Source organism: Cynocephalus volans, chromosome 4 (genome assembly GCF_027409185.1).
Source record: "Cynocephalus volans isolate mCynVol1 chromosome 4, mCynVol1.pri, whole genome shotgun sequence".
Classification (NCBI taxonomy): Eukaryota; Metazoa; Chordata; class Mammalia; order Dermoptera; family Cynocephalidae; genus Cynocephalus; species Cynocephalus volans.
In genome coordinates this window covers 51,461,226-51,473,472 of record NC_084463.1, presented here as the reverse complement: position 1 = coordinate 51,473,472, position 12,247 = coordinate 51,461,226, and the positions used below count along the sequence as shown (strand labels likewise).

The following is a 12,247-nucleotide window of genomic DNA, read 5'->3' as shown; positions in this document are numbered from 1 at the left end:
TCTAAGGAAGATATCCAAATGGCCAACAGACATATGAAAAAATGCTCAACATCACTCAGCATCCGGGAAATGCAAATCAAAACCACATTGAGATACCATCTAACCCCAGTTAGGATGGCTAAAATCCAAAAGACTATGAACGATAAATGCTGGCGAGGCTGCGGAGAAAAAGGAACTCTCATACATTGTTGGTGGGACTGCAAAATGGTGCAGCCTCTATGGAAAATGGTATGGAGGTTCCTTAAACAATTGCAAATAGATCTACCATACGACCCAGCCATCCCACTGTTGGGAATATACCCAGAGGAATGGAAATCATCAAGTCGAAGGTATACCTGTTCCCCAATGTTCATCGCAGCACTCTTTACAATAGCCAAGAGTTGGAACCAGCCCAAATGCCCATCATCAGATGAGTGGATACAGAAAATGTGGTACATCTACACAATGGAATACTACTCAGCTATAAAAACGAATGAAATACTGCCATTTGCAACAACATGGATGGACCTTGAGAGAATTATATTAAGTGAAACAAGTCAGGCACAGAAAGAGAAATACCACATGTTCTCACTTATTGGAGGGAGCTAAAAATTAATATATAAATTCACACACACACATACACACACACACACACAAACCGGGGGGGGGGGGGGAAGAAGATATAACAACCACAATTATTTGAAGTTGATACAACAAGCAAACAGAAAGGACATTGTTGGGGGGAGGGGGGAGGGAGAAGGGAGGGAGGTTTTGGTGATGGGGAGCAATAATCAGCTACAATGTATATCGACAAAATAAAATTTATAAAAAAAAAAAAAAAAAAATCCATTAGCCATAGCCATGTGGGTTTATTTCCGGTTCATCTTCTAATTCCATTCCATTGGTCTGGCGTCCCTGTGTTGTTACTGCAGCTTTGTAGGAAGTTTTGAAATTGGGAAGGGTGATTCCTCCAACCTCATTCTTCTTTTTGAAAACTGTTTTGGCTATTCCCGGTCCTTTAGTTCCATATGAATTTGAGGATAGCTTTTCTACTTCCTAAAAAGAAAAAGCTGTTGGGATTTTTAATAGGGGTTGCACTGACTCTGTAGATTGCTTTGGGAAGAATGGCCATTTTGCCAGTATTAAGTTTTTCAATCCAGGAACACACATGTCTTTTCATTTATTTAGGTCTTTAATTTCTTTCAGCAATGTTTTGTAGTTTTCAGTGTACCGGTCTTTATTCTTGGATTAATTTAAAGGCTGGCTGGCTAGCTCAGTTGGTTGGAGCACAGCCTTATAACAACAAAGTCATGGTTCGGATCCCTGTACCTACCAGCCACCAAAATCGTAATAATAATAAGAAGAAGAAGACTATCCTTGAGTAAGTTTATTCCGAGGTATTTCATTCGTTTGGATGCTATTATAAGTGGAATTATTTTTTTAATTTCCTTTTCTGATTCATCCCTGCTGCTGTAGAGAAACACAACTGATTTCTGCTGTGTTCATCTTAAATATTCTGAATTCCTTTATCAGCTGTGACAGTTGTTTTGTGGAGTCTTTGGGGTTTATACGTGTGAGATCATGTCATCTGCAAACAGGGCTAGTTTTACCACCTCCTTCCCAGCGTGGATGCCCTGGGCACTGTGTGTAACAGCGGGCATCCCGCCTGCTCCTGCTCCGGGGAAGCTTGCAGTCTTCCTGTTGACAATGCCGTGGGCTGTGTGTTTTTCACAGGTGCCCTTGCCATGTTGAAGAAGCTCCTCCCATGCCTGGCATCCTGGTGTGCTTGTCACGAAAGCTGCTGGGCCTTGGCAGTGCCCTTTCCATGTCAGTCAGGCAGATCGTGTGGTTTTTCCCTCATGCTATTAATATGGCGTATCACATTAATCTTCTTATGTTGAAATCCCCGTATCCGGATCGATCCCGCATGGACTCAGTTTGCTAGTACCTTAGTATGTTGTGTTTTCCTTTTCATTCGTCTCAAAGAATTTACTAATTTCCCTTCCCCAACCCATGGGTAGTTCAAGAGCATGGTGTTTAATTTCCCTATATTTATGAGTGTTCTACTTTTCCATATTTCTGGTTTCATTCCACTGTGGTCAGAGACGATGCTTGCTATCATTTCAGTCTTCTTAAGTTCACCAAAACTTGCTGCCCAGCTTGTGGCCTGTCCTAGAGAACATTCTAGCTGTTCTGTGGTTTGGGGCAGTGGCTTCTGCATATGTCTCTTGGGCCGGTAGGTTTGCAGCATCATCCAAGTCTTCTGTGTCCTTATTGATCTCCTGTCTAGACGTTCTATCCATTGTTGACATCTTTTTAACATGTGCAGTGTGGTTTGGGTTCAGGCTAGGAAGGAGGTCTTGTGCTGTGTTTGACACCATGGAACTGTATTGGACATATGTGAGCATGATGTGTGGTAGCCAGCAGGCAGCACACTCTGTCTTTCCGTCTGTGTGTCTGCAGCCTGAGAGCAGAGCTGGACGTGGGTAGCACCTGCCGAGATGGCTGGGCTGTGATGCTACAGCCCCTCACCCATGGCTCACTCCCAGTGCTGGCTCCAGCACTGTCCCCTCCTGCAGAATGGGCCTGCTCTGGGTCTGGCCTGGCCGTGTGGCTGAGTCCCAGCCTCCCGTGGCCCCATGACCGTGAGGGCCACATCTCCAGTGCATCCCCTCTGTCATGTGTTGGAGGACACTGCTGAGGCACAGGCATGCATGAGCTGAGCCCACAGACAGCATCTGGGGAGGACTCCCTGCGCTCCTAATGCAAGGCTCTCAATGGGGCACTGTCTGGGATCTGGCAGCAAAAGCTGCACTGCTCCACAAGACAACACAGGACAGTTCCCAGGATCCTGCAGTCCAGGTTGGGCGAGCGCAGCCAGCAGGCACGGTGTGACTCTCCTCGGAGACATGAGCTCACACCCCAAGTCCCTGCAGAAGTGGCGTGGCTGGTCGCATGCTGGCTCTTCCCAGGGAGGGAGAGCCCCATCCACCCCACCACCGCAGACCACCCCAGGCCTCCAGGAATGCAATGGGGATGCGGGGGACTGCAGGGTGGTCTGCAAGCGCCACGTGTGACAGATCCAGGCAGAGAATGTTCTTTACGGCCCCCAAAGCCTTGGCTGTGGCGAAAGCCAAGTTTCCCCCTCCGCTTCCCTGCGGCGTATTAATGGCCCCAACTGGTAGAGCTGTTCTGAGTTGCAGACAGCTTGATTTATCCCAGCTCTGTTCTTAAATGGTTGCTAATTTCTCACTGCAAGAAAAGTCACAGTTTCTCAGTGAGGCAGCCTTGTAACACACTCAGGGCAGACAGTCTCCCAACCCCAGCCTCGCTCCCAGTACCTGATATGAACATCGCAATGCTCCACGTGCGTGTGTCCACAGCCCTGCATCTCAGTGGCACTGCCGTGTTTAGACATATCTGCCCTGGCTCACACACCCTCTCTGTCTGCTTCACTGAGCTGTTTCCCCACTATTTACCTTTTGTCTTTCTAAACAACGTGGACATGGCAAGGATGCCGAGCTCTCTCCACACGTGTCCCTGTGCCGCGCCTGGTGTGGTGTTGGCCCAGTAGCATAAGTGGCACCTGTCCTGATACCTGTGGGGCTTTGAGACGGAGGCTCTTCTTGCAGAACAGCTCCTCTGGGCACAGGTCTGCCCCATGGCTTCTTGAGAAAAGGGACCCGTGCTATGCAGATGTCACAGCCATCGCGGCCACCGCCCTGTCTGCCTCGCTCACTGACTGTGTCTGTTGGAGTCATGCCTCCGCTTCCTGCCTGCGTCCCCAGAGCTGCTCTGCATCCCGTCGATGCAGAACCAACCACTAATAGGCTGAGTCTCCCAGCGCCTCTGCAGTTCCTTGCAAAGTGCCCTCTCAGGCCACGGGTGCATGTGTGTCCTGCCTGTGCGCACATGCAGAGCACACTTCTCTGGAGTTCATAAAAGTCATTTCTGCTAACAGTCCACGTTCTTTGCATCAGGTGACCTCCACACAGGCAGCACTGTGGCTGGAGCTGGCCAATCCCCAGGTTCAGGCATTAGTGTCATGGGACAGGGAAGAGCCCCTCTCCAGTCTGGCCTTTGACTCACAGCCAAGGAGGGCTCCAGAGAGGCCACCCGATATTTCCGAGGCTGGACATAGTGATGTGTGGTGGCTTGTTGTCCCAGGCCACGGAGACTGTTGCTATGACTTGGCCAGACCTCACATTTCCCATTCTTTCCATCCTGCTATGCAGAATGCACACGATCCCAGCTAATTACTTCATCTCCTAGAGGAAAAAGACTCTGGACTACTGTCCAGAGGAACTAGGAATTTGAAGGTTAACTCCGTAATTTCCTTTGTCTGCACACCTAGTAGCAATGAAGATCTCTCTTGTACTTTGGCAGTATCAATTACTTTCAAATGCAAATTTGGCAGGCAGGCCAAGGGTCTCACCTGCCTCTTTGGAATGATTCTATTTCCAGCCCTTGCACTTCATGGAATTTTTTCCAAATCAGAGTTGAATAGGAAATAGCCTTTTTTTCAACTCTGTACACAGTGAAACACCCAAAACGTGTACAGAGATAAGCTGGTCTTGGTCACATATTTATTACAGGTACATATTGTGACTGTGCATGTTAGGCAAAGATCCAAAAATATTCTTGCCTTTGCTGTTGTTTCATTGTGGACCAGGCACAGGCAGTTAATTCAGCCTCTTCCGGAAGAGAGTGATGGACATCAGGATACATGGGGTGTGTCGTGTCATAGAGGGGCCCTGGGTTGACAGTGTGTCGTGTGAGGAGAAAGTGATGGACATTAGGATACATGGGGAATGTCATAGAGATGGCCCTGGGATGTGTCCCTGCCCTCCTGCCAGTCCCTGTGAAGTTACTTTGCCTCCTTTAGGGAACTGCAGGTGCGGCCTCAGTCTTCACCCGGGCATCTGGAGGGATGTGTGGTCGCCCAGCCTTTGCTGGCCTCGTTCGTAAACAGTCTTTTGAAGATTAACTGAGATAAAACGTGCACATAAATTCCTAGAGCTATTGTGGGGTGTTGCCAGGGTGCCATTACTCTCAGCCTTTCTTTAGGTTAGCTGGGGGATGGAAAAGATGGGAAACAGCCGTATGTATGCTGCAGTTCCAGAGTATCATCTGTGCGCGTGTGGGTACTGGGAAAGAGAAGAATCTGGACAGATGTGCCACTGTGTTACTGACAGTGCCACTCTGCCACGCAGTGATTCAGATGATGGGCACTCTCATTTTCTTCTTTAGCTTCTCTCTTGTCTCCTGATATTCTACATCACTATTATTATCAGCACATACATGAGACAGATTTTCATCTCTTCTAGAGGACACAGTGGCTGAGGAGATGCAGGCCTCACATGGGGGCTGTGTCTCGAAGCCCAGCCCGCAGCAACCTGCTCATGGGGAGCCTGTGGTCCTGACAGACATTTCAGTTTAAAATAACCTTGAATCTCATTCTAAACCGATTGCCTCAGAAGCACTCCCTGGGCTGTGCGGCCACCCTGTGTCCCTGGGGGAGGTCTCCTCGCTGTACACAGCAGGCTCCTCTCCCATGAGGTGTTGTGCTCCTGGCAGCATGGCCTGGGGACTCCACTGAAGGTGGAGGTGACCTGGGAAGGAGCAGCTGACCGAGAAATGGCAGGAAGACCTGCTCAGCAGGGCGGCGAGCTGGACCTCTCCTTCCTCATCCTGCTGTCTGGGCAGTGGCCACATGAGCTCACAGGAATGAGAGATGGAAAAGACCTGGTGCGTGAGGTCACCACCGCCCCCTCCACAGCCACTGACCCCACCGTATACTTTCCAGAGCCCCGTCCAGTTTGCTAAGTAATGACTCCACTGACGGAGTTCCCACCAGTTCCCAGAGGGCGTGCGAAGGCTATGGCCTGGGCCACAGCTGAATCAGGAGTTTGTTCACCACCCGTCTCACATGGGGGTCGCAGCACACGGCCTGGCTCACCTCTGCCATGGACTTGTCTGTGGCCTCACCCTCCTGCCCTTCGTGTCCCCATCTGCACAGAGGGGGACACAGGCAGCGGCCACCCTGGTGGGACCTCCAGCTTTCACAGTGTGTTTGCATTTGTGAGCTCACAGGAGCCTCGTGGCCTGTGGAGGGAGCGGGGCCTCACTGTTCTCCTGGCTTCCTCCACTTTGGCTCTGGTTCTTTTGGATCGGATGTCCCATGTGCTGACAAGGCCTCCCGTTGGGGTTGGGCCGAGAGCCTGCTGGGCACAGTAGGGCCACTCCCCTGGCTGGGCTGCCGGTGACTCTGCCTGGCCCAGCCCAGCCCTGCAGGACACAGAGCTTTCTGCGTGTCATTGGTGGAGCTGGAGAGGTCGGGGCCTAGTGAGCTGTTACAAGGGGAGCTGCAGGGGCCCTCTGGAGTCACGGCCCCATCTGGTCATGGCCTTTCGCCACCATCACAGAGCAGTTTTGAGGGCTCTGCCGTCGGCCGGTCCACGGGGTCAGTCAGCACTGAGGGTTCCCCCGACAAGGCAGGTTCTGTAGTACCTTTATTTTGACCTGACCAATGACCTGAAACTTTTCCTGAAGCAGAGTGTCAACATGTACTGCAAGTGGCCAGTCACCAGCATTTCTTTTCAAATGTATTCTTTCTTTTTTGACGGCTGGCTGATAGAGAGATCCGAGCCCTTGACTTTGGTGTTACACGGCCGTGCTCTAACCAACTGAGCGAACCATGTATTCCTTTTCATTGTCTGCTCCAACATAGGAAGTTTTTATGCCCAGGCTTGGCAATTTGTCTCCATAGGGTGGTAATAAATGAAACTATATGGAGTATGATATGAGTCACACACTAGGCGAGGAGCCTGCCCTGTGCCCTCCACCCCAGTGGGCACCACCCTCCCCCATGGCTCCAGTATGGCCTCCGCCATGGCTCTGTGGCACTTCCGTGGGCTGTCCCTTGTCCGCAGCCCACCAGCCAGTCGGGCGGGGTCCCAGCAGGGCATGTGGAGCAGCTCCGCCATCGCTCTGACTGTTTGTGGCAGGCTTGTATTGCATGTGAGGCGCTTCGCATGTGTGGACAGGAAAAGGGGCCCGCTTTTCTTTTTCCATCCTGCTCTTCCCGCGTCAGCCTGTGGTTCGGTGCCTGGATGCCTACAGGCATGGTAGCAGTGACCGGCTACATGTGTGGGGATCCCGCATACACGTGGCGATGTCCCACAGAGACCACCGTGTACAGGTGCTGAGGGCAGATGCCTCTGGGGACCACATGGACAGACCTCCCTGCGAGGTGGCGGCAGAGCTGAGGCGCAACCCGTGTGCTTCTTCCCTCCCGCTCACATGGTCAGCAGGTTTTAGGTGTTGTAAAAATGATGGGAAAATATCGTGTGTCTGGGAGTTTGCGGGAAAGCAGTCCCCATCCTCTGTGCTTCTCTGCAGATCCTGAGGAAGCTAAAGGGGCTGGCCCTGGATGCTGAGGCGGAGCTGGAGCGGCAGGAAGAGGCCCTGGATGGCATCACTGCAGCTGTGGACCGGGCAACCTTGACTATTGACAAGCACAACAGGCGGATGAAAAGGCTGACCTAGCAGCTGAGCACCGCGGCTCCTGCTCCCGCCTCTCCTCGGAGGCTATTCTCGGCTGTTGTGTCCCCTGGGGAACAGCTCAGGGCTGAGAGTCGCAGAGGTCCTGCCCAGGGGCCTTGGGTCATGGCCTAGAGTCCTTCCTGTCGGCAGGCAGGTCCCAGTCCCATGACGCCACTGCACAGTCATGGCTCAATTTCCCCAATGTCAAAACTAGTCATGTTGTTGTGTTTTCACCATTTTTCTGAGCATAAAATGAAGATCTGAGTCCTTATGACAAATGTGGCCACATGTTCTCAGCTCTGTGCCCATCTGGACACCTCAGGCATGTCTGTTAGTGACACAGAGGAAGAGACCCTTCCTCAGATGTGCCCTCTGCCCTGTGCACAGCCCAGCACAGTCCTGGGGGCTCGAACCCCACCCTCCACCCCATCATGTGTCCCCTGTTCTTGGGTGGACAGGTGGCTTCCTCTGCAGGTGTTTCGTGACTTTGTAACTGAAGTCCAATGTCCAGGACACCTCCAGGCATCCCATTAATGCCCTACATCATCTTCCACTGCCCAGGTTTTAGCACAAAGTGAAAATAGTATGGCTGCACCTTTGAACAACATGTCAATGTCTGCTTTTGATGCCCATTTCTATGCAGAAATAAAAGGAAATGCCAATTTTAGGACATGTGTTAAGGATGCGCTCTGCCCTTTCTTTCTCTTGGGTTCGTGTTTCAGTTGGGTGGCGCTTGCTCTCAGGGAGCCCACGTCCTTCAGAGAAGCCCATGCAGACCCAGGAGAGGCATCTGGGAGTCGCCTTTGCTCCTGTCGAGGGTGTGGCCTGAGGTCAGCCCAGCACCTGGCGGCTTTGGCTTCCCACGGCTGCTGCAGCAAGTGCCGCACACTGAGGTCTTGCAGCTGGCACTGATCTCCCTGGTCTGGAGGCCAGAAGTCCAGAATTAAGGTGTGGCAGGCCCGGCTCCCTCCAGAGGTTCCAGGGGAAAGATCCTTCCTGCCTCCTCCAGCTCCCAAAGGCTCTAGTGCTCCTGGGCTCCAGTCTCTGTCTCCATCTTCCTGTGGCCGTCTCCTGTGCCTGTGTGTCCTAAATGTCCCTCTCCTCTCTGGTATGAAGCTGCCTGTCATTGCATTTAGGGCCACCCAGCTTTAGGATGATCTCTTCTCAAGATCATTCACTAATTATACCTGTCAAGACCCTATTTCCACATAGGGTCCCATTTTGAGGTTCAGGTGAGGTTTGGGGCCACTACACAAATCACCATGGGCCAGCTCGGGGCTGCTCAGCCCGGCCATTGTGGACACCCTCCAAAAAGGCAGGAAGTGGCACCAGTGGAAGTCACTCTGGGAGGAGCTTTCAGTCTTCTTCTTTATGTGGTAAAGTATACCCCACCCTTTGTCTGCTCTGACTTGTGCTTATCTACCTACAAAGGGGAACTGGGTCCAGATTTCAAGGCCTCTCATTATGATAATGACAGGTGAGCAATGCTCCTGAGCCTCCTTCCAGGGTATGTGGCCCTGTGGCACCACCGCCGTGCACAGCACCACGATGGGCGAGAGACATACACCAAGCCCAGAGGAGGACAGGCTGCTTCAGGTCCTCACACGGGACCGGCAGCAAGTGCAGGAGGCCAGGCTGCACCTACACACGTGGATCCTCACAGGCCACAAGGAATGAGGGGTTCTCACTGACATGTGTCTATATGTGCTTGCACACATGCAAAGACACAGGCACCCCAGGCAGACTGCCCTGTTCCCTGCCGTGTTCACACCTTCCGTGAGTGCTCCTAACCACAACTGGGACCAGGGCAAGGCCTCACAAGACCTTCTCCCATGTGACTGGCTCACACACTGCCCCTTCCACTTCTGTACAGTCCTGAGCAGCTAAAATACACACACATGCCTGACACGTTGCTGCTGTCAGCCCAGGAAAGCACTCAGATGGCACCTAAGCCCAGCGTCTGCCCAACCTGCTCCTGACACACGGCTCCCGCCACCTACACTGCACCCCGGGCAAATGGGCCACTTGCATCTACGCACCCTGGAAAGCAGACAGTCTCAGTGGACTCTGGATAGCTATGAGGAGGGAGCGGACACTGATTGTAACTGTGACTGTGGACTCAGCACAGGACAAGCAGGGAGGGACACTGAGTGTGACTGTGAGGGTGGATACAGAACGGGATGAACCGGGAGGGGACAGTGAGTGTGACTGTGACTGTGCACCCAGCACAGGACAAGCAGGGAGGGGATAGTGAGTGTGACTGTGGACACAGCATAGGACAAGTAGGGAGGGGACACTGAGTTTGACTGACTGCAGACACAGCACTGGACAAGCAAGAAGGGGACATTCAGTGTTTCAGGTTAATTCTTGAGCCAATGCCTTTTTGTCTCTTCTTTCAGCAGGTGTGTCAGCTGTATATTCTGTGTGCAGGCGTGCGTAGCTGGCTTTGGGGAGTTTTGACTTTCCTGTCTTTGTTTAGTACTGAGGACAGGGAGTTTCTGCTGGCTGTGTAGCAGGCTTACTCTGTCCTTTGTGACGAGGTGGTTGTCTTAGTTGTGCTCTGTCTCTGGCAGCCCAGGCAGCTGGTTTGTGGTGGCTGGATCACAGGTATCAGACCCTGGCATGATTGCCTCTAGAGTTGCAGGGAGTTCCTGTCATTGGGTCTTTTTTTCGGTCCAGAGTGGGGCATTCCCTGTTTTTTTACTCTCTCAGTGTGGCCTTGTCCTCTGACATTCACATTTGCTCCATGTGTGTGGCCCAGCACGCCATGTGCTGCATTCCTGCACCCACACTGTTCCCCTCATAGCCTGGGACAGGTGGGGATGGGTCCCCAGGTGCTGTCTAGATCTTGCTGGCATGGACCTTGTTTTACACTCTCTATAAAGCTGGGCAGAATGGAGACGGCCCAGTGCAGGTATGATCCCCACCTGAGCCTCAGTGACACTGCCTCGACATTTCATCTAGAAGACCTGATTCCTCTGTGTATTTCATGCAGGGGTTGGCAGGTTTTCTGTGAAAGGCTGGGTCGTAAGAGCTGCAGTCTTTGCAGGCCACGTTGTGTCTCTGGCAACTGCTGGCTCTGCTGTTTGTTGGGTGAAGGCAACCATGGACTCTGTGTTCCAAGAAAACTGTGAAATTAGAATTTCACATCCCTTTTGTGTGTCAGGAAACCATATTCTATCTTTGGTGTTTTTCTTCATCCATTTGGAAGTTCAAACAGTATCTTCAGCGTGTAGGAACACTCAGTGGTTGCTGGGAGTGCTGGTTACAAGGTGTGGCACGTGGTGGCCCCACCAGGTGCTGTCCTCGCTGAACACAGATCATGAGCTCTTTCTTGCTCATTGACGACCAATTCATCTCCTCATGCCCCAAGGTGGTGTGGCCTGGGCCCGCCCACAGCATTCCTGGCTGCGTTGGTGTCTGCTGCACTGAGTGCAGGGCTCCAGGAGGGGACCCATGGCTGCAGAGCCACCCTCTCTGCCCTCTTTGTTCTTGCTGGTGCCGGTTCTCCTGGGCTTGACTGCAGCAGTCGCTGCTAATCCTCCTGCTCCTTTTAAAAGTCAGAAATCTGGGAAAGGGGGAGGGAGCTAGGGCACGGCTGGTGCTGGTTTACACCAGTGACTTTCTCTTGAGGCCCAATATCAACACACACGCAGACATTTAGGAGAGAGGAAAAAACAAAAACCCACCAGTTCCTGGAGACAGTCTCAAACACCACGCGAGGCTTGCCTGCGTGCCGTCAGTCGGGGTGGGTGTGTTTGGTCTGGTTTGGGCTGTGATGCGAAGCCTCCTCTGGAAGGCAGCGGAGGGGGGTGGGGTGTCCACCCCCAGCTGCAGGAAGGTGCCTCCAAGCAGCGCCCGGGGCCTGGTCTCGGGGGCCCCTCCGCCTTGTCTGTGATGGCCCCCAGCCTCTCTCTGCTGCCAGTTTAATGATTAGCAACGGGTTTGAGTAAAACTTGAAAGATGCGCAAACTATAATCAGTTTTCACATTTGCAACTGATTTCCGCATCCACGTAATATTTCAAGCTCTTGGCACCATCTGAAAACTTAGAACAGCAGCGGATTTGTTGAGGGGGTAATTTTCCCTGAATCATTTTGAACGTGAAAAGCCACAGGGCGGCTCCTCGGCTGGTCTGAAGGCGAGGGTGGTCCTCAGTTCCCAGAAGGGCTTCTGCGTCTCACCCTCCAGCTTCCTCAGCAAGAAGCACAGCAGAGGGCTGTGTGGGGAGGGCTTGATTCGGGGACTTCCCGCTAACTCAGAGCAGCCACCTGTGAGTATCCAGAGCAAAGAGCTGTGGTGTGACCATTGAGTCCAGCCCTTACTCCACAGTGAGGAGACCCGGCTGGGGTGGGGCTTGTCCTGGTCACCCAGCCAGGACCAGGGTCTGCCAGAACTCCCAGGACTCCCATGGGTTTGAACGAGTGAGTCCTGAAGCTGAGGCAAGATGTCCCCCACATGCGTGGCTGCTGGCATTGCTGTCTCCTAACCCTTCAGCACATTCTGCCATTCCTGGGTAAGCTGAGGGACAGAGCCTCACTTCCCCCCAAATGTCCCTCCTAGTGGCAAACGTTTTACCCCTGGATGAATGAGCTGGTGTTTCTCTGGGAGAGCTTCCTGCTGAGGACCCCCTCAGTTGTCACAGACAGAAGCACGACCATGCATGTGGCCTGGGAGCTGAGCCCCATCATGCACGTGGCACGGCAGCCCCAGGCTCGGGCACC

The 12,247-nt window shown here is 52.6% G+C and overlaps 1 protein-coding gene across 2 annotated transcripts in view; it reads left to right on the top strand.

The window, feature by feature from the left end:
• SNAP47 (synaptosome associated protein 47) overlaps positions 1–8,189 on the top strand; it is a 51,078-nt gene extending 42,889 nt beyond the window's left edge. For both annotated transcript variants that reach the window (XM_063094343.1, XM_063094342.1), the window contains exon 5: positions 7,381–8,189. In XM_063094343.1, coding sequence (XP_062950413.1) covers positions 7,381–7,527 — 147 coding nt within the window. In that variant the 3' untranslated portion in view covers positions 7,528–8,189. The remainder of the gene's footprint in view (positions 1–7,380) is intronic.
• Positions 8,190–12,247: the final 4,058 nt, after the last annotated feature.